Here is a 23,366-nt window from a genome sequence, read left to right as displayed (position 1 = left end):
TCCTTTCTACCTAAGAAGCTCTGCCTGAAAAGTACCCATCTTTCATTAATATTCATTGGAATTATTTAGTTCCCTAATTTTTTTTTCCTGTTTCTTTCTCTATTCTCAAAGCATACTGTTGCACCTTGAGGAAACTAAGAGTCATTAATTTTTGAGCTACCTTTGAAATTTAAGCTGCTTTGTGCACTTTTACCAAACTGATCTGTGACTTGGTTTTTTGTTGTTTTTGTTTTTGTTTTGGCTCAAACTGAACTTACTTCAACAGAAGACAACAGTCTAAATGATGACATTTGGTTAATGAGTTAACATTTCAGAAGGTAAATAAAACCTGTGGTCATATACTCTGTACCCTGGCCCTCATCTTTACAAAAGAGGTCATGAAAAATTGTATAGTTCTAAGCTGCTTTTAAAATGTAGCAAAGTACTGTGGTATAATTGTCAAATTAATTAATATTAGTCTGTATTTTTTATTCAACTATGCATGTCAGATATTAAGTTTACTCTAACTTTCACAGGAGTCCTACAGTAGCATGAATTACAGTAGTGAGACAGAATCATTTGATTGGGAGAATTCTAGGAGATTTTATTCCCTGGTTGGCGTACTCCACACCATGGGAATCAAACTTAAGAAAAGAGAGATTTGATGACAATTTTGTAAGGTCCATAATTATACTGATTTCCCTAATCGTCTTCCTTTAATTATATCTGTCCTCTGAACACAATAATCACAAACATATGATGTGGAAGGCATATGCTTAGTAGAAGGAGTTAGAGCTAATATCACCCACGGGAGATCACTGGCTGTCACTATCTGACTGCCTTCACTGCAATTGCAGGTGGAGCGAAGTTCTGTCTCTAAGAGCTGGGCTTCTGAGTTTGAACTGTGTTTGAACTCAGGCTTTGAAATGGGTTGGCTGGATGACCTTGGGAAAATAAATACTTTCCTCTGTGCCACAGGGTCCTTCTTAGTAAAATAAGGGATAATTATAGACTCTACCTCATTGCATTCTATGTGGATTAAATCAGTTAATATAGGTAAAAGCTCAAAACAGTGCCTGGTACGTACTGATCCTGTCTTAGTATTTGTTATCGATCCGTTTGATATTTCATTCATCCTGAATTTTTTGCATTAATATTAATTCTTTATTACAGTAAAAGATTATTTACTTCTGGTTAGTCAGTTTTTTGCCCTCTCTTAAAGTCTGCACCCAAGGTGAGTGCTTTGCTCATCTCATCCTAATCCTGGCCCTGTCCTTCAATCATTACCATTACTAGCTTTCTTGATGCCCCAGTCCACTTTGAAAAATTCTCATTTATTTTGTTTTAAATATTACAATTATGAAATATATAGTACATGTGGAGAACATATTTTAAAAGATATATATTTGATTTGACACAAAGCAAATAAATGCTCATGCAGTGATCACCGAGATCAAAAAATAGCATACAGCTAGCATCTCATACCCCAGCCTCCCCCTGTCCATAGTAATCCTTTCCTCTTTCTAAAAGATTGACTCCTCCGAATGGTAATTGTTTCCTGGATTTATGTGATAGTTGTCCATCTAAGCAGGCATTCTCAAGTGTAATAATTTACACTTGCCTGTTTTTAAAATTTATATTAGAATGATGCCCATATGCTGTGTAGTCTTTTCTGTCTGGTTTCTTTTACTCAACATTAGGCTGTGAAATTTATCCATGTTATTGCACGTAGTTGTAGTTTGTTCAATTTCAATTTCAATTTTACTGAATAGTAACCCACTGCATAAATTTTTTTTCCATTCTACCATTCATGAGTATTGGGTTCATTTTCAGTGTTAGTGGCTATTACTAACAATACTGCTAGGACCACTTTTATAGAACTCTCTTGGGGCACATATGGTACATATGCTTGCAATTATATTGCATATGTGCTTCAAAGTAGAATTAGTGATAATACTGGTTTGCCAAAATGATTTTACTGGTTTTTACCTATTAAACTAACTTGTTAATTCTAATAGTCTGTCTGGAGATTATTTTGCATTTTCTATGTGCACAATCATCATGTCAATGATTAATGACAACTGTATTTCTTCCTTTCAAATCTTTTAACATTTTACTCTTTGTTTCCTTATTATTTATCGTAAGCTCCAGTACAATATTAAATTAAAATGCCTGTGTTTTATTCCCACTTTTGCAAGGAAAACATTCAATATTTCAAGATTAGATGAGTTAGTTGCTCTAGGTTTTATGTAATGGTCATTTGATAGATTAAAGAAAATTCTTAATATTATAAACACTCACACAAACATCAAAAAGTATTGTATTATATAAAATATTTTTTTATATTTATTGAGATGGTCATATACTTTTTCTCCTTTATTTGATTATAAATTATACTAATTATTTTTGAATGTTAAACCAAATTTATATTCCTGGAACCAAAGCAGATTGGAGAGGAATGCTTACTAATTTTTGTTTAGAATTTTCGCATGTGTGTTTATAAAGAAATTGCCTAATATAATTTTTCTTTCTTGTAATGTTCATGTCTGGTTTGATATCATGGTTATGAACTTTTTCCTGCATAAAAATCACCTGTTAGTTTCAGCTGACGCATCTTTTAAGGTAAACTTTCTAGTTTACTCTTGCTATGTTTAAAACTTTTTTCTCTTTTTATCTCTGGTTTTACTGATGTGCCTCAGAGTGGTTTATTTTTTTTTTCAGGAAATAACTTTTTATTTTATATTGAAGTATAATTCATTAACAGTGTTGTGTTAGTTTCAGGTGTACAACAAAGTGATTCAGTTACATATACATGTATCCTTTTTCAAATTCTTTTCCTATTTAAGTTGTTATATAATATTGAGCAGAATTCCCTGTGCTATATAGTATGTCCTGTTACTCAGCCATTAAAGAGAGTGGTTTATTTGCATACATTCTGCCTGAGGTTCTTCAAGCTTCTTGAATTTATGACTTGATGACATTCTTCAAATTTGGAAAGTTATCGACCATTATCTCTTATATCGCCTATCATTGGAGAATTCCAGTTGTACGCCTAATAGACATTCTCTCAATCATCTTTGTCTTGTACACCATTGTTTGTGTTTTCCAGCCCTTTCTCCAGACTTCAGTCTTTGGCTGTGCCTAATCTGCTCTAAAACCTATCAAATGAGTCCCTAATTTCAGTTATTGTGTTTTTTCAGTTCTATGATTCCCATTTTTTATACTTATTTGTTCTTCAAAATTCTCCATCTTGTGTTTTATATCCTTGAACATAGTAAACACAATTATCTTAAAGTCAATATCTGATGTCTCTAATATCAGAGGATTTTGAAGTCTTTTTCTAATGCCTGTTGTTTCTGCTTCTGCTGATTCATGTTGTCTTCTGTGTTTTTGCCTGGATATTTTTAACTGTGTCTTCAGTCTGCCTTTACAAACATTCAGTAGAAGTAATGTATGCCCTAGGATATTACTTTCCTTTCCTCTAGAGAGGATTTATCTATTTATTATTGTTATTGTTACTATTATTATTATTATTATTGCTTTGGCCCAGTATCTTGGGGAAATAGCTTTTCAGAATTATCTTAATATAATTTTTAGATTTACTATTATATGAGGCTGAGCTGCAGTCCCTGTGGAAGCCTATTTTGGATTTACCCTTTGGTGAATTTTGTATTCACAGGTACTGCCTTTCAGTGAGGGGTGTTCATCAAATCTGTTTTCTTTCGTGAGAGCCTGTGCCCCAAATCTCCATTTTCCTAGTTCATAAAGACTGTCAAAAGTGGAGCTCAGCCTAATCTTCAGTTGCCTCTTCTGGAATAACAAATAACCTCAAGGAAAGAGAAGCTCATAAGCTGAGCCTCCATCCTCACTGGTCATACCAGTCTTCCTTGTTTTATTTGTTCTAAAATATAAGCTTCTAAGAACATTTTGTCCAGCTTTTCCTGTTCTCTTAGTGGGAGAATTGGTACAAACTGCCTCATCTGACATTACTAGAAGTGGAATTACTTTTCACATATAAACCTATTATACCAGATAAGGAAAAAACCACTGAAACTGAATCCAATTTCTTGAGGCATGTTTGTTTAACAGTAATATTCTAATTCAATTAGGAAAGCCTTTTGACAAACATAAAACCATTCAAAATAATCCAGTCTTAAAAGGTTCAAGTAAATATTGGGAAAGAAAGAGATATTTTATATTTTTAACCCAAGTTCATTTTCAGTTCTATTTCAATATTTATATTATTTCCATTATTACTCATATCAAGTCCCTGGCACTATGCAAGGTATTAGAGATACAATATGACTATGTGAGCAAGATAGACAGAGCCCTTGCTCTAATGAATTTTAGAGAAAAGTGGAGAAGACACCAAGGATTAAATCAGGTAATCTGTGAAAAGTACTCAGCACAGTTCTTGCTATATAATACATGTTCAAATACTATTTCTATTAATACACACAGTCATTTCCCAACAGCCTGCAGTCCCTAGGCCTCTGTGGGCGTGCATCTCCTACTGGGTGGATTTGTGGACATAGGCAATGGTGTGCAGTAGGGGCTTTATAGATAGTTATGTTTTTTTGAGGAGGCTTACTGGGACATAAAATGATGGTGATGACAAGAAGAACGGTAGTAAAAGCATGCATTTTGGAGAAAGGAGGAGAAACCTTTTGGAAAAAATAATGAGAAATAAGAAGGACACCCAAAACTCCCCCAGGCCTTGAGATCCAAGAGAAAATACTGCCCCTACATGACAGACTGTGCTAGAAAATGTGTCTTCAAAGGAAAACCAATCCTCAGGAAAGCACAAAGGTAAAGGGAATAAAGAGAAGAGGTTGAGGATTTTGCTAAGGAGAGACTACAATTTTAAGATGGTATGATGGCACCATTAGTGTGTTTTTTTCGAGGAAAATGGAAACAACAAATTAGTCCTTTTTCCTTTCCAAACTATGCAAGATATTCTGGACCAGGGACAGATCATATGTTACTTCTTTTTCATTTCAGGGAGAGAATTGTCTTCCCATCATATGTTGAGTATAGATTATTTAAATTTATTATTTAACTTTAGATTCATAATTATTAAAAAACTAGACCAGGTCAAGATATTTCTCTTCACCCAGAGATGAATCAAGTGATGATTTTTTTTTTTTTTAGAGGAAGAAGTGGGTATAGTTATACTTGTATATGGGATAATTGTATTCGTATACATATCTGGGAAGAAGTATGTATGACTCCATGTGTGTGTGTGTGCGTGTGTTGTGTGTGTGTGTGTTTTCATTCATAGTCACAATCAAGAGGAGATATCTATTTTGGTCAGCTTAGTACTCCTCCCCTTCTTCTGACAATAACATCCTCCTCCCTGGGCAACTGCTTCTCTCTGTCCCCTCCCCTCCCTTATCTTGGAGATTTCTGATGAGGCTGCCAATTATTGTACTGAACCACCTCAGCCACAAAAGATTGGCTTGGGGCAATCAAAGTGTCCCATTCTCCTGGTCACAGAAATTAATTGAGGATGTGATTAAGCCAGACCAATAAGATTCCTTCCCTATAATATTTATATACACACATTGGGAAAAGACAACTGTCTCTTTCTTCTGGGGTCATAATCTTGATTGACCTGAGTGAAGTGGGGGCTACCTTTAGCCCTGCCCATGTGGAAAATGCCCATTTGATCACATGGAAAATATCTTTACAAACTAAGATAGAATGAAGTAAATATGTAGATAAGAACAGGACTGAAAAATGGAGAAAGTATTGGTGATACTATCACATTCCTGGATTCAAAGATATGTAAAACCAACCACCTCTTTCTAGGATTCAGAATAGACTGAAGAAATTGGGATTTATGGTAAGTGAGATTCTATCAATAGTTCAAATCCCAAAAGACTAGATATGGAAAAAACCTGGATAAGAAATAATGTAAGTTGCTCTGGGCTGAGAGGACAACTGTATTCTAGTTCAGATTTTCAATAATAATATCAATATATGTGAATATGAACAAGTTACTTAGTCTTTCCAACACACAGTTCTCTCCTATGTAAAATGATAAAATTAGCTTCAACTATTTCTGAGATCCTTAAAATTATAAACTTACATGTCCTAGAAGCTCTAAACTAATCACACGTTGAAATAAGTGGCCCACCTGTGAATAGGTGCTTAATAATTTTTTCTTATAATAACATTTTTTCCTTTTCATTCCTTTGCTTTTAAGCTTTCTTTTAAAAATGGATAGTATGGTGCTACGAGATTAATCCAGTGGAATGAAAATGCAATCAGTGACTAAATCAAACGTGTCAGTAGTCCACAACATTTCCAAAGCAAAAACAAAATTATATATCCTTCTAATTTGAACCAGCTGAAGTAACTGCTGATTTTTATAGTTCCAATGAAAGAGTGAATTGTCAGAATTGATTGTCTCTGCAGATTATAATGCTGAGCACTTATGTACAGCAGCCCCTAAACCGAATTTACAGGTTCTTGACTCTTGAAGTTTGGCATTGGAAATGCCCCTATTTGCCCTTCCAGTGGGGTCTCAACCCTCTCCGCCCATCCCTTTGAATCCCTTCCCAAGCTCATGGCATGGTTATTAAGTTCATAATCAGATCCAACTAGGATATGGCTGGATGGAATGCTGTATTGGAGAGGGTTACAAGACTGCATCCAGGCTTGTGGGAGAGGATGCTCTGGTAAATAAGCAGTGCTACAAAATGGCACAATTGTCCAGAAATGTGGCTTTTCTGACAATGATGGATATGTGCCTTCCACTTGCCAACTTAATTTCGTATTCCAAATGCTATCTGCCTTTTAATAGAAAACTTTCAAATTCAATTTTAAATGATAGGATTGAACCTTTGATTTGTATGTTACAGGCTTCCCTACTGGGTGATACATTTTGGGACCAGGCTACTTTCTATGTCATTCTTTACATCCAACCATATATTCAACTTACTGACTATGCCGAGACAGCATGAATTTATACCCCCAGTGTCTTTCACAACTCCAATTTGTTCCCAGCATGAAATACCACTTATATTGGTTTGAAATTCTGTTCTAAACTTAGAGCCCACAGTTTCTGTGTGGGATGTAAAGTTGAGAAAACACGTACTTTTTCCCTAATGCAAATCCTACATGTGTTGGCTTTCAGGTAGTCAGGCTGACACTGTTGGGGGTGTGTAGGACAGAAAATAACTTCTGTTAAATAAAAGGGTATGGAGTGAAGAAAGAGGAACAGATCTATTTTGTTAAATGGAATTTTTAGAGACAGAACAAATGGTCTGTTTTGTTTTGAAGGAGATTAAGAATAAAAATAAAGTATTTAAAATGAGAGTGAATACACATCAGGAGGTCAAGGAAAGCTGACGATCTGCTATTTGTGACAACATTTAATAACATTCAAATTAATTATAATATTGGAAATGGAAAACTCTGACTTCAAATGAATAATGAATAGCAAAACCAGACACGGCTCTGAGGTGAAATGTGATTTTCATGAGGATGGGAACATATAACATTTATACAGCAGTTCATATTCTCAAAGTCATATATCAGTGACAGCTGTAAAATACATCTTTAATTTGAATTGATGAAATACTCTGCAGGGGCACATTCAGATGGTAGTACTCTCCCTTCCCCAAATACAAAGTGAGAGAGAGAGAAGAGATTCAGAAAAACAAATGCTTAAAAACTGCTTATAAAAATGGAAGTCAAATGCACTGATATCCAATCATTTGAAATGATTTAATTCTTGGTAGGTATGTCTCTGTAATTCATTCACATGAATATTCATAGTATGTCACAGCACTTCATGTGTTTAGCAGTTAAGGGTAATCCACATTCTGAATGCAAAAAGATTGATTTATAAATATGTACTGACTGTAATCCTTAGACACTACTTAAAATAAAAGCCTTTTCAATCATGTATTTTCTCCCAAACTGTCATCTCTGTGCTGCTCTTCCCATGTCTTTGCCTTGGCTTAACTTTAGTTAAATTTTTTCTTAAAGGCCACCCTTGCCCAGAGATTTCAGTCCATCTACCTGCTTCTCTGCTCCAGTGTTCAATCTATTAACATTGCTATGGAGAACTCAAAAATAGTCCTGTGGTGGAGATCCAATCCGAGTAATAGGGTTTTAGAAGGATGTCACAGCCAGCCCCAATTCCACCCCCTTGCAGTTAGGTATGACCAAGAATTAGGTTCTTACTATGGAGTAGGAGCAGCATTGCTCCGTGCTACTTCCAGGCTTGACACACACAGCCATGCAAGCCTTTCCTCTCTTTGCCAGCTGGAGTGGTAATAACCAGAACAATTAATTATGGAATCCTTGTAAAGATGACAGAGCTGCTGTTAGCCTGGGTCTCTAAATGACCCCATGGAGAATAGCTGCCCACTAACCTGGAGCTGTTAACCCAAGAGGGATACATTTTTATTTTTATTTTGCAGAGGTGTGTTTGGAGCTCTTTTTGCTTTTGCCTCTTTGATTATACTAACTAAGTGGATTTGTTGCTTCAGACTTATGGTCTGTAAACTTGACTGGCCTCTCAGTAGAACGCTGCATTTAAGCTGCCTCGCTCTTTACTTCTGCAGCTTTTTGAAACCTTTAGAACTTTCTTCAAGATGTCATTCTAACCTCTAACCCTCTGTTTCCCAGTGGACGACATGACTCAGAAAATAATGCCGTGAGGCATGAGTTCCTTTCATGTTCCCCTTGACAAGTCAAAGATTATCCATGTTTGTCCCATCTTAATTCTTTTTACTTTACTAAGAATTTTATTTCTCTTCAAAAGTACTGTCCACGTGAGCTCTAACTTTACCCTTCCATTTGCTTGAAAACTTCTCTATATTCCCAATCTTTCCTCTCTCCTAGATCATTAATTACCCCTCCCTCATTCCTGTACTCCTTGCTTTAAAGGAAAACATGATCAAGGCTTTTTGATCTTAAAAAAAATCCCCTACTGTACCTAGTGTGCCCCTCTAATTCCTAATCCATCTCACTCCTTTGCTATTCATATAAGCGTCCATGAAGTATATTCCAGATTCTCTCTGGACTTTATGATCTCTCATTTGCCTCACATTCTGTAATCTGGCTTCTATTTCTAAGGCTCCGTTGAAATTGTCTTAAGGAAACTGTAATCATCACTGTTGTTGAATCCAGTATATCTAAAAGGTAAATTTGATTATTTCATATTCTTGCTTAAAACACTTCAGTGTCTTCCTAAATTAAAGCCCGAAAATCTTAGTATGGCTTATAAGACACTTAAGTGTCTGTTTTGTTTTTTTTTTTCATAAATTCTTTTTTTTTTTTAACAATTTTATTTTTTGGCTGCATTGGGTCTTTGCTGCTGCGTGCAGGCTTTCTCTAGCTGCGGCGAGCAGGAGCCACTCTTCATTGTGGTACGTGGGCCTCTCACTGTAGTGTGGAGCACGGGCTTTAGGCAGAAGGGCTTCAGTAGTTGTGACACGGGGGCTCAATAATTGTGGCTCATGGGCTCCAGAGTGCAGGCTCAGCAGTTGCGGCACATGGGCCCAGCTGCTCAGTGGTATGTATGTGGGATCCTCCCGGAGCGGGGATCAAACCAGTGTCCCCTGCATTGGCAGGCAGATTCTTAACCACTGAGCCACCGAGGCAGTCCCTCTGGCTCTTTTTTATTCTCTTGTTTCTTTTTGTGGAGCTCCCTTCCAAGTACCCTGTGACCAAATCTTACTGAACTATTTAAAGTTCATTACGTTTAAACCTTTATAATTTTGTCAGAGTTGTTTCCTCTACTTGGAAAGTATGTCCTCAATTGATCATTTATTTAAATAATTTCTTACACTTTAAGACCCAATTCAAGTACTTCTTACTCTTAAAGGCTTTCCTGTTGCATTGAAACTCCTTTTCTGCCATCCAATGCATAGTGTTTACTGTACTTAGAACTTACCAGTCTGCATTATAATTTTTGACATACCTTTTTTACTCTCCTACTAAACTATGAGTTCCTTGAAGACAAAACCTTGTCTTATGTATCTTGATATCACTAGAACCTGGCCTAGCGCTGAGGGCAGGAGGGCAGAGTAAAGAGTATATACATATATATATATACAGAGAGAGAGAGAGAAAGAGAGAGAGCACACAATGGAATTAATGAATATGTTATTTCCTTACTTATAACTAAGCTCACAAAGTTAGTGACTCTAGTCGATATTCAGTTGTGATAAACAGGTATAACAGATTATATCATTGATAATGCAAAGCATCAAAATGTAAAGAACAAGATGATGATGTGAATTTTTTCAAAATTAGTGAATAGAAATATCCATTTATGTTATTTTTAGAGAAAAATTTGTATTTAAGAACTGGTCAGCAAATAATTTATCTTTTCTAAGAAAGGTTATTTATGCTTTTATAAGAAAACAAAAAACCATAAATCATAAATTGCTTCTGAATAGCAACCAGGAACACAGAGTGAAGGTCATAGACTACAGAACAGAGAGCAGTAATCTGAATTATGGACTCCACGGGAGCCAGCTACTACAGGATGTTGCCAGTCTTCATAAAGAGGACAGTGGTAGCAGACAGAAGCCAGCTCTTCAGAGAAGGGATCTTTAAGAGGATAGGCACATCCATTGCCTTTCTTAATTGAAGACTGGATTGACATAGGCAAATTTCTGAGAGAAATGTTTGACAGTGTCAAATGTGTGTGAAGCCTGATATTGGAGACTCAGCTATTCATGAGTCAGAGTTAAAGAGAGGAAAGTTTTTAATTGCACTGGAATGCCTTCTGTCACTTGAAACGAGCTGGATTACACTGTTTCTAAATAATCAGTTGGTAAGCCAAACCTCTGGAATGACTTTCAACTTTTGGTTAAAGAAATGAGCACAGGTCGTTTAGAGAATATAATGAGGACAAAATGAGATTTTCCATGACACAAATAGAACAGAAAAGAATTTAAAATAAAAGCAGCAATGTTGAGATGAAGTAAGATTAATGAACTAATAGTTCAATGGAGGCTTTTCTTGTGATTCTGAAGACTGTTTATCAAGTGAGCTTCAGAGGAATTTCTAGGTCATGTGATGAGATATCAAGGTCAGATGAAAGCCAATACAATCAAATGGTCCCCAGGTTCACATTCAGCATTTCTAGTTTCTTCTCTATTTCTTCATTCTAAAGTTTAATAAACCAGTATTTGTTCTTTCCATACCTAGTTTGTTTTTGTCATTTTTCTTCACCTACAAAGCTAAAAGTAAAGTATTTCTCTTTTGTATATTCCCCCATAAGCTATTTCAACCAAGGCAGTGTAACAGTAGTTTACATTTTGTTAGCTCATATATAGCTTATATTGTGACACTGTCCCAACCTCCCCTGTTTTTTCCAAAGCATTCTAGCTGCTTATTTATTTTTGTCTTCTATTAAAATGAACCTGAAAACGTGGGCACACATAAAAATTACACTTATTTTAAGATCTAAGTAATGAGCACTTTCTATCCTGATTAAATACCCATAAATTTACTCCCACTCTGTTTAAACATGTAATATTATACACATATTTAATTATTTTATTTCTCTTTAACCCCAATTTAGGTATAGGCTTTTCAAGTTTAAGCTACTCATGTCTGTAAATTAAGAAACAGAAGATCTTGATAAGTAACCCTAAAACTTCACTTTCTTTCAAATATCCCTAGCCCTTGAGAAATAAATGATTGATGATAAGCTATTTACTTCCATTTATATCTGTACTCACTACTCTATTAAAAAACATAAATTGGCACTGAAGAAAACAATGTAGTATGGTCTTAAAATAATTAAATTTTAAAAAATATTTGTTTTATTTTATGATTAATTTTGGTGGAAACCAAAAATCATCAAAAAACTTCTCTCCTTGCCTCCTGAATCTTTTTACATTCTGAAATTCAGTGTGGATGAAAATATCTTGTTCATAGTCAAATACAGAATATGTCTTACTGATTGTTAGTTTTGATAATAGCTGACAGAGCAGCCAGATTTTTTTTAAATGCTCTAAGAATGAATGTTTTTGGCTGCTAACTTGAATATTTAGAATATCTAGTGAAAATCACAAGGCGTAATGATCAGTATAATCAGGTTGAATAAGCAGCTCGGACTAAATGGAACATTTACTAGGAGAACAAACTTTCATGGTTTGCCATTGACTTATAAAGACCAGGTCAGTTAATAATGCATACAGGAGCAAATGTTTCCATATGCAAAACCAGAATAAGCCTGTCTGTGCTGATCCTACAGCAATGGAAAATGTGAAAGTACATCAGAAGCTGTGACTGAGAAGAGAGAACCACCGCTTTTTGGTCATATTGAAGGATCTCAATGAATTGATGAGGTCCTTTTAAAGTGAGTACCTGTTAAAAATGAAGAAGACCATACTACCAACTGTAAAATAGATAGTCAGTGGGAAGTTGTTGTATAACAAAGGGAGTCCAACTGGAGGATGGAAGAAGCCTTAGAGGACTGGGGTGGGGAGGGTGGGGGGGACTCGGGGGGGGGGGAGTCAAGAAAGGGAGGGAATATGGGGATATGTGTATAAAAACAGATGATTGAACTTGGTGTACCCCCCAAAAATAATAAAAAAAATAAAATGAAGAAGACCAAAAAAATGAGGAAAGGCATATTTATTGTTTATAATAATTGGTTCTTTGAATGTCCTGAAGAAAGATGTGTAGCCTTAGAAGAATGTCAGTTGCTTCATTTTGGAAAGTGTCTCAGAGTTCCATTTGAAATTCAAAGACGTATTTTATGAATTGGGTTTCAAGTGATTTGAAAGAGTTCTAGTAACTTTTCAAAATGAGAAACATACTGATTTCTTACTGTCTAAGGAAATTCACCAATTCATCCAATAAATGGGTTAAAAACTTATCCTGTAAACATGTTTAGCTGGAATATTTTTCCTTCTAGTATGAATGACATGAAATTAGTGATTGGGGATTTAAGAGTAACATCAGTCACTGGTCTTGCTCTCCAGTCTTGTTTCAACCTTTTAATATAAGTTCTTAATGAGTTACATAAGGAATTACTATTTCATCAGTTAACTATAGTGAAAGACTATGAAAGTGACTGGCAAATGGAGATTCAAAGCACGTTTTCTTCAAATTGGAAACACTGTGGTGATACTGAATGGAAATGCCTTTGGGGGCAAAGTGAGGAGAGCTCTGCTTTTAGGCTACCTCCTCTCCACCTTAAAAAGTAGGCACCAACCCTGTGCTCCAGGGGATGCTGCAAGGAGTTCACATCTTTTCATGCATTGGTGGACCTAATTTGTTTTTATCCCCTTTATCTGCAAATGGCAGTGTCTGCAACAAAGTCTCACCTCTTGGGAAAAATGTCAGACTTGTAGTCAGAAGTCTCAAGCCCAGCCTTAGGTGTAGGATCTTGTATAAATCATGAGTGTTACCTAGAATTATTTCCTCTTTTTTGAATTAAGATTGCTTACTTCCTAACCCATTTATTCAGCTGGTGTATGAACACTTCCTATTGTAGGAACAGGGGTAGCAAATAAATACAGAGCTGCCAACACAGAGGCAGCGGAAATAGTTGTAGCACGCTTCTGTGTCTCAAATATTAAAACCACATGCGCGACTTTGCTTTCTGATCTCTGAAGTACCATGCAAATTCAAGAGGTTCTGGCAACCAAAGGCAGCAAGTTAAGGCTAAAAGTTTAAACCGCAAACATTTGTTAGGTTGCATATGAGAATAAAATAAAAGATAAGAGTAGTCAACCCCTCCCTGATCATTCACAGATTGCCTAGAGTTTGTGATTATCAATGCCCTTTGATTCTCCTTCTCCTTCTAACTGCCAACTATTGAATATTTCTCTGCTCATTAACACCTGTCTAGTAGTGGGAAGGTGAAATGCTAATCAGCCAATTTGGCTAATTGTTAGCTGCTGTGATCTTTTTTTATTTTATTTTTTTGAAGTTGAGGTAGAGGAAAGTTGAAATCTTATATTACAGTATGAGCTGTGGACTTCTAAACTTTATACCACCTTTCTTTCTTTTATTGCATAGATAAATCAAGGTATTTTGTTTTCATGAAGACATTAAAAAGAATGAAAAATACAATAATTCACCAGTTCTCAAGTGTCAATATAACTTCACATTACATATTTCTTATTGGACAGTGTTTGGAAAATCTTAATCTCCTACAAGAAATCTTCAGGATTTAATAGTTGCAACTTTAAGTGTAGCCCTGTATAAATAACTGCACTTGCTAAGTAGATTTAGACCAATGGGGAATCAACTTGGAGAAAATGACAAGGATCTCCTCCCCTTTGCCTCTGGTAGAGATTACAGGACCCTCCCCACACCAAATAAGGGGATGAGGAATGTTCTGAGCATTAAGGGCACTAAGAATAAATCTGAGCTATCACGGATAAGATTACGTTCAACACTTTATTTCATGTTTTCTGACATAGACCCCCAAATCTATAATTATCTTAGGGAAACTGTGAGGGCTTAGACAGTACTTTTTGGTTCCTTTGCCTTTTTTTTTTTTCCTGGCCTATCTCTCTTTGGGGCTGGAGAGTTGGCGTGCGTGTGTGTGTGTGTGTGTGTGTGTGTGTGTGTGTGTGTGTTCCCCTTAGAGTGCCAGAAAAAAAAAAAAAAGTGCTGAGGAGTCCTAGGGAGATGAAGCTATTTTTGTTCGAAGCTGATACTTCTGCCTGAGCCACAAGTGCTGCTTGGAAAGGGCTCAGGTTGTTTCCAGGGGGAGAACTCTGCAGAGAAGAGAGGAAGTTCAACAGGACAACAAAGGAGCAGCAGAAACAGCCAGGAAAACGAAGAGCCCTCACGCTTTCACACAGAGCCCCCTATCAGAGTTCTCCAATCCTAAAGTATTCTGCAAAGTGCCACTTGACCGGAATTTTTGCCTGCCTTTCCAACCACCATGACTGAGATCACGGCTGAAGGTATTGCTAGAATTTTCCAATAGTATCAACTAAGAAAAACGAAGGTGGAAATTGACAGTCCCATTGATGGTCAATGTGTCCTCTTAAAACGCTGCTTTTAGGTAGTTATCTTGATCAGTGATTCTATATGGGATCAGAGAAGTGGGTTTGGGAGCTTGAGAGGCTGGCAGATCTGTGCGTTGGGGAGTGAAAAGTGGTTTCTCTGAAATTTTGCATGTAGAAACAGCTCTTTGCGACACCAAAGGCCCCACTAGTACACAGTTGTCACCCACACCTCTATAAATAGCTATGGTCATGTAATGTTAGGGCTGATATCTTACCTAGCAAAAATTACAAGGTTTGCATGCAAGGCTGGAGACCAGGATGAACTCAAAATGTCGCATTTAATGTTTAAACTTAGAGAACTAATTTTGAGCATTTTTGCTTTATGATATATCATATTGGAGATCTTAAATTTGTTTTCCTTTCTAACTCGAGTATATAAATATGCACACACACACACACACACACACACACACACATATATATATAAGATTTATATGCCTAAAAAATTTGTATGTACGTTGGTGGGTATTCAGAGACAAGGTTTGGAATTGCACAAAATCACTGTAAATCAGTATGATTTTAAAAATAGAGTAATTAAGGGTTTGATTCTGATTCTTTTCACACACTCATGTTTTTTACCTCTACATGATGAATCTATATTAAACATTTTCTGTTTTAATGCTTATTTGGAAAAGGTATATACCACAACTTAAAACATTTTTATTATTCGACCATGATTGTAATCAATCCACCCAAATATACTATATGCAAAATATATGTACATAGGTAATAATATATATTTTGTTGTTGTTAGAATAAAAAGATTCTTTAAAACAACTAAAGCATTTTGAATACAGACACAATCCAGTTCTAGTTGGGGTAAAAATTTGGGAGGTGGATCTAAAATTTGCTTCTGACAGCTATAAGCAAATCAGACAGGTGGTACTCTCCACAGCTTCCAAGTCTAATGCTGAGCTGGTTTGTTTTTAACCAGACAACTGAAAAAGAGGATGTGTGGTTTTGGCTTTTTGGGTAGACATTAGCATGGGCACATGAGCATTTCAGAGTTTAAGATTTTCAGTCACTATTTATGAAAAGAATTGTCTTATTTGGACCTTCCACTAAGAAATTTAGCCTAGCACCCCAAATTAATAGAAATAATTACTGAGAGATTTCTAGGTATCAAGTATTTTGCTCAGGATTTCATGTGTGTGTACTTATTTAAACCTCACACAATTCAATTAAGTTAGCATTATTATCTCCATTTTGCAGAAATAGGAACTATAACTCAGATGTCTGGAGACTTGCTCAAAACCACAGCATTGCTAAGATTAGAAGCCAGATCTCTTAAATCTAGTTTGTGTTTTTTCATTTCTCTAAGAGGATATCAGGTTTACTCTTTACCAATTTTAGTTCAGAATTTGCTAACTAAATATAAATAGCATTTTTTCTTAGATCTTAGATATTCTGCATCATGTGACCTTTAGATTCTCTTAAACGTAGTGGTCTACAAAAATGTCTCACTTAGCCCTGCACAGATTATTAAGATACCTGTGAACATGTTTCCTTACCTCTGCATGGGGCGTGAACTTCTAGCTGATTTGGGTCACTTGGCCAAAACATTTTTCACTTGCCTGTGGATTATGCTCTGTAGACATTCACACTTGTTTCATACATGTTTTTACCGGAAAATTCCCGATTACAGAATAGAACTTATGTTTCTGTCTTCTCCCCATGAAGAGTTTAAAGGGTTCTTGGAAGACCTCTTGTTGTCAACTATTGAAAAAAAATCATTGAATTAGTAATGAATTAAAAATGTAAAAACTCCACCTAGTTCCTAGGTGATGGGCGTTTCCTATTCCCTGGCCTTAATAGTTCATAGGATCTGTGTCATCTGAACATTACATTAGTTACGTACTTTTTTCCTTTTCTGGAATGCTTTATTAATCATATTTCTCAAATGATAATTAGAGTAACTCAGATGAGCTTACCTTTTAAGGTTAGTACCATAGTCATTCTCTGCAGTCATCCAAAATTTCTTGCATGTGGCTCTACTACACGCTTTTCATTTTGTCTTCATGATTCTCACTTTTTGTGCCCCAGCTACAATAGCCTTCTTTCCGTCTTTTATAAGGGGTGTACTCTTGTGCAGGGCCTTGGTACAAGTTGTTCCATCAATCTGGAATATTCTTTCATCTTTTATATTTCTTTTGCCACCAGTTGGACACATTATTGAAATGTAAGCCCTGCATCAGTAACCTTAGACATATACTGATTATTCTTCTCATCCATTGGTCACAAAGCAAGCAAACAGCTTGTAGTACTTAAGATAGAGCTGGAATAACCCCTTAGAAAGCTTAAGTCCACTGTCTTCACCTCAATTTTTATAAAACTGAAGGTCATGGAGATTCTATGACTCTCTTGTGATCACTGATAATTGGGGGAGGTCTGAGGATAGAGTTCATGTTTGTTGTGGCGCTTACTCAACTATACTGCACAGCTTATCTGTACACCTTACTGAGTTCCTCACGTAGATTTTCACTGCATGTTCCAAGCTGGATTACTTCATCTGACAGAAGAAAGGAAGTCATGTTAGATGTGGAATTGTGTTTCAGGTACAGAGCAGCCGATGAACTAAAATTAGAACAACGTTAAAGCCCAAAGGACTTTAGGGAAACAATATCCTTGGTTCTAGCTATGATATGTTAATAAAGATGATGGTAATAACAGCTCACATGTATTCAGAAGACACTCTGTGTCAAATGCTAAGCTTGTAATATGACCATTTAATCCTCAGGACAGCAAAATGAGATCAGTACTGTTATTATTGCGATTTTGAGGATAGGAAGCTGAGATTTAGACAGGTTAGAAATTTGCCTGAATTCCCACAGCTGTATATAGTGTAGCTAGGATTCACACCCAGATCTCTTACTGCAGAGTCATGTTGAATTCTTCCTTTTGTTGTGTGAGACTAATCGTTAGCCTGGTGTTAACTCCGAGGTTGAAGGGACCTATACTAGACCCCTATTCTGGTTTGGCCCCTGCTACATCGGGTAGGTTAGATCAAGCCCCAGACTGAATCTGACTCAAATACTGCTAAAGTTTAGAGTTATAAATAGCCTTCTGCCTTCTTTCCAGAGGCCCAGTTATTCCTAGACAGGTGCCAAAGTTAGCTCCCCCTTCTGAGGTTCATATGAACTTTCAACTACCAATTTCAGCATCTATTTGACAGCATATATCACTATGTAAAAATAACTTTTGAGTAATTTTGATGACAAAGTATAAAGTTTAGTTAATTCTTAATAGCTTTGTTGAAAACATGGAGAATTTTTAAAAAGTTGGTAAAATAGGTAATGTTGGGTAAATCACCAATAAACTAACACACAGTCAAATTATGCTTTATAGTAACATTCATATAATTGTGTTCTCTGGGTCCAAACACCTCCAGAATATAGGAAAATACAAATTTTTATGCAATAGATTCAAATTGGAAGAGATCCTATGTACAATTAAATTAGCATTTACTAGAACACTTAGTTAAAGGAAATTCTTTTTTTTTCCTTCAAGTTGGAGGAGGGAGTCAAACTCTCAGCTTCTAAACTGTTACACAACCTCAGCGTTCAGAAGGGTTATTGTACTATGTACAGAATTCTTTCCTATTACTTTATCCACATCTTACTGCTTCTGTAACAAACATTTGAGAGGATTTGATGTTCAGATTTTAGAGCAAAAACTGTCATTTATTTTATGCACTGCACTGCTTTGCATAAGAGTACCCATTTTTTCTCTCTTGAAAAAAAGATTTTAAAAATTCACAGCCAGAATGTTTAACAACTATGCACGAGTTAAATTACCCAGAGCAACAGATGATGAAATTAAGACAAGGAGAAGATACAGTCTACATATCTGTGTTTATCTTGCCAAAACCAAGAGTGGCTACTCTGGCCTCAGTGGAGATGACTTGGGGGTGGGGGAGGAGGAAAAGGATGAAGCACTAGGTTCAAAGCTTAATCTGGGTTATGTTCTCCTAATCAAGAGAAGCAACGACCACATACAGAATATCGTTTTTTAGCTCCAAGAACGCATTTTAAAATTGACATTGACAAGCCAGTGCATTCAGAGGAGGAGGACCACGATTGTAAGAGGCACAGTGAAATGAAAAGACTTGTGCTCAGGTCCTTTAAGATTGGAATTTTTCATTATGTAGCACTAGAGGGCAAAGACCCATGGATAAAAGTTTGGAAGCCACAAAAAGGCAAAATGTTGGTGAAATATAAGGCAAAACATAACCAACCATTAAGATGATATCTAAGAATGCGATAAGCAGAAAAACAAACAAACAAACAAACACTATATCTAGAACTGACACTTCTGACTCAAAAACAAAAAAGGGGTAAAAAGCAAAAGAAAAATAGAAAAGAAAACCAATGAAAGAAAAATAACACAGGCTTGAATTTTCAAGAAATAGAAGGGTGAGGAATATGTTACAAACTACACCATACTATGCAGTCAGCAAAATCCAGGCTATGGTAACCTCTACAGCACAAACCACCCAGTTCCTTCAAATAAGTTACTAGGAACATAAAGAGATGCCAAGGAATCCTATAGATTAAAAGAAATGTGAAAACAGAGCAACCCGTTACAAAGTGTAGAATAGTTAGATCATAATTCAACAAACTTTAAAAAAATCTGTAAAATAATTGGAAATTTGATAGATTCTGGATGTTAGATGATATTTATAGTGGGATAATAATATTGTGGTTATGTTTTAAAACTAATTATTATTTCAAGATACACGCACTCAAATATGGATGAGATGATATGATGCTTGAGATTTGCTTCTACATAGTATGCCAGTGAAGAAAATAGATGAGGTGTGAGTGGGGTAGCACTGGCCACAAATTGATTACATTGGGACTGATGATGGGTACGTGGAGTTTCATTATAATTTTCTGTCTACTTTTGTAAATATTCAAGCTGCTCCATAATAAAGAGTTAGGGAAAAAAAAAAAGAACAGAGCTGATGTTTTCAGTAAAGTAAATAATTTTAAGAAAAAAATTTTTGTAATACATATAAGGTCAGTGACTCTACTGGCTACCAAATTTATTCATAAGTGCAAATTACCCCCTAATTGAACAGCCTGTAGTTACTGAAATGGAAACCAAAAATGCTCATATTAGACAGAGGGGTCCAGAAATCTACTTTACATTTGTAACGACAGACAAAGAAATAATGATTTTCAAATATGTTCATTATAATGGTAGGAATCTTTTGCTTAGTTTTGTAACATTTCTCAGTATTATTAGTGACATTAATTGGAGACATTAGTGAGCAACAGATCATTTTTGAGATGGTCCATGTGAAAACCTAAGGAGAAATTAAAAACCTAAGGAATCAATATGATGCAAGGAAAATAGTCCTAAAAAATTGCTATGGTCAGGGACATCATGTTTATTGTCAGGATTTTTTTTTCTTTTTTTTTATAAATTTATTTATTCATTGGCTGCGTTGGGTCTTCGTTGCTGCGCACGGGCTTTCTCTAGTTGAGGAGAGTAGGGGCTACTCTTCATTGTGGTGCTCCTCACTGTAGTGGCTTCTCTTGTTATGGAGCACGGGCCCTAGGCGTGTGGGCTTCAATAGTTGCAGCACATGGGCTCAGTAGTTGTGGCTCACGGGCTCTAGAGGACAGGCTCAATAGTTGCGGCACACGGGCTTAGTTGCTCCGTGGCATGTGTGGAATCTTCCCAGGGCAGGGCTCGAACTCGTGTCCCCTGCATTGGCAGGCGGATTCTTTACCACTGCGCCACCTAGGAAGTCCCCTTATTGTCAGGATATTAAGTGCCATAGTCTTGCATGAATGTCTTTTAAATATCACAGAAATTCTGAAAGGCTGAAAGGCAGATTTCACATAAACTTGATCAGTCCGACACAAAACAACCTCTTCTTCACTGCTCAAGTTGAATTTAGAAAAGAGAAGAAAAACAGAGTGTGAAAACCAGTAGCCTATATAGTTTATTAAAAATCAGAGAGAAAAAGTAGTGCAGAGCTGAGGGAGGGCAGCCTTAAAACAATTAAAGACAGTGTGATAGAGTAGAAAGTGTGTGGAGTTTCAAGTCAGAACTCCTGTTTAAGCACTAGCTTCCCTACTTAACCATAGGTGATGTGGGAGGGGCCGTGAACTAGTTGGTTAACCTTGGTTAATAGTGAATAATAGGACCAGAGGAAATTTTCCAACTTTTACACTATTGTGCTAATTGGCAAATTATGTATTTTTTAGTCGTTCAAAGCATCCATGATGCAAAATTGGTAGTGAAAGTAGACAGAAAATATATCTTTGCAGGGTTCGCTCTAGTTGGGTTTCATTGAGAAGCTTTTCCTTGCAGCTTGTGTTATTATTTGTAATACTGGCTGTTTGCCCCTGCCCACCCCTAAGCACGCAGTACTCAGTTCTGTTTGTCAGCTTAAATATGTTCTTGTTTTTTCCTATTTATTTTTGGTCATCATTGTGACTATAATTTAAAAAGCATGCCACTTTTACAATGCAAAAATGAATTGAGGCTACTCCAGCTATTATTCTAAAGGCTTAGGAATCCTTAGAGAGTTAAAGCCTCCAATGCTGTTTGCATTAATTTTTAATCAGTTAACAATGTTTAATATGAGAGAAACCTAAAATGGTGCAACTAAGCAATTTTAAAATCATCCACATTGACCTTTGGGTTGAATATATCAATTTGAAAGACAACCCATAGTCAGTTTAGATTTTCCAGCTAAGCTTTTAGTTTTACAGTTATAGAGTTTAAAGCATTATTATTTTCTTTTCTTCCTTCAAATAAAAAGAGACCCTTTGGGGACATGCTTAATATATTTTAAAAATGCATATTATTTAAAGTAACACATTTAAAAAGAGCAAATTAGGGAAAAAACTTCATCTGGTAACTATGTATTAACATCATACAATAATTCCAAGTTTATGGAGTTCAGGTTTTGTTCAACTTAAAGTTCTAGGAAGATCCAGCAAAGTTAAGTTTTTTGCTGTCCCCATTTCTTATTTCTCTGGGTAATATGAGTGCCATGCATAATTTCTGATAGGAAGTGCTTATTTGAATGTCACATAAACATGTATTGCCCCAAGTGAGGGTTATGCAGAGATAGATGAACTTCCTGGTCCAAAAAGATAGTATTTTCCATCTTCAAAGGAAGTTAAAAAGAATATCCTTGGCAAATGTGTAATGAATAAAGTCCTGCTTCTCTCTGTACAAGTTATGCTCTCTAAACATCAAACATCTCCACATCTCCATGCCTGGAGTCAAGCTGTCAAAGGCTCATGGAATTTACGATTTTGAGAGATCCTTTGGTATGTAAATGAGCTGTTTCCTCATAAACCACAGAGTTCGTCCCCCTTATACAGTACTTAAATATTACATTTAAATTTATATCATTTAGATAGTTCCTAACTTAGTTTCTGTGGCAGGGGCTGGGGCATGCGGTCTTTCCTTAAACAAGTTAAAGATACAATCTTTTAACCTAGAAGAATAAAGATCATTCCTGTTCAGCAACCGGCATTGTACAGGGGCAACTCGGGTGTTTTCCACAGGGCATGAGGCTGGAACTCACTGTGATAGACCTGTTTCATCCTTGCTATCATTTGTTGTATCATTTTCCTCTCTGTGACACAGGTTACTGAAATGTTGAGAAAAACTAAAGGAATAAAGAGCTCTTAATATTTAAAATTTTGTTTTAAAAATGTTTGCAGCATTGGTACGCATGTGGATGTGAAAGAATCCGTTTCCACTTATTTATAACACTTTCAAAATACATTTTTAGCAAGATTTCCCTGGAAGATTTATTGATGCCTTTTAAAATAAAATCATCATGTGATTAAGAGAATTTTTTGTTTGTGGTAGACATTTGATACAATGTCAAGACAAAAATGGCAAATATTAAGTGACACTCTTTGACATTCAGTGCTAGAGATATTATTTTTGTCTGTGGTTATTCTTATTTAACTTATGTATAATTGCCTGGGGGAGAAAGAGTGTAGTGTAAAATCTATAAGTTACCATAGGATGGTAAAACTCCAAGCTTGTGAATTTAAATCTGCAGAAGTATTAGGTGTTGCATTTCGAGAAAAGCAAACAAAATGCATTCATTTGAAATATAACACAGTTTTAGACTCTATGTATTAATTACCAACCTATGCATTGATTTATAAAGCAATAAGTCATGTCAAAAGCTCAGTTGTAATTGATATTTTAGCACATATTACATACGAGGCTGAATGCCAGACAGTGGGGGCGTGAAGAAGAATAACACAAGGTCCCTGACTCAAATTTAGTAGATTTAAAAACAAGCAGGAAAAGGCAACCCTCAGAATGGGAAAAAATAATTGCCTATGAAACAACGGACAAAGGATTAACCTCCAAAATATACAAGCA

At 35.9% G+C, this 23,366-nt stretch overlaps 1 protein-coding gene and 1 long non-coding RNA gene across 10 annotated transcripts in view; one reads left to right on the top strand and one right to left on the bottom strand.

Annotated features, from left to right (window-relative positions):
- The window catches only part of LOC130855790 (uncharacterized), a 43,366-nt gene extending 26,142 nt beyond the window's left edge, over positions 1–17,224 (bottom strand). The window contains exons 1-2 of the long non-coding RNA XR_009054375.1: positions 16,922–17,224; positions 16,502–16,706 (exon numbers count right to left, since the gene is read on the bottom strand). This is a non-coding gene — a long non-coding RNA (uncharacterized LOC130855790). The remainder of the gene's footprint in view (positions 1–16,501; positions 16,707–16,921) is intronic.
- TRDN (triadin) overlaps positions 14,615–23,366 on the top strand; it is a 376,282-nt gene continuing 367,530 nt past the window's right edge. For all 9 annotated transcript variants that reach the window (XM_057739762.1, XM_057739763.1, XM_057739759.1 and 6 more), the window contains exon 1: positions 14,615–14,885. In XM_057739762.1, the coding sequence (XP_057595745.1) occupies positions 14,864–14,885 (22 nt within the window). In that variant the 5' untranslated portion in view covers positions 14,615–14,863. The remainder of the gene's footprint in view (positions 14,886–23,366) is intronic.

The sequence above is a fragment of the Hippopotamus amphibius genome, chromosome 6 (genome assembly GCF_030028045.1).
Source record: "Hippopotamus amphibius kiboko isolate mHipAmp2 chromosome 6, mHipAmp2.hap2, whole genome shotgun sequence".
In the NCBI taxonomy this organism is placed as follows: Eukaryota; Metazoa; Chordata; class Mammalia; order Artiodactyla; family Hippopotamidae; genus Hippopotamus; species Hippopotamus amphibius.
The sequence above is the reverse complement of the archived record's forward strand: the minus strand, read 5'-3'. Positions and strand labels throughout refer to the sequence as shown.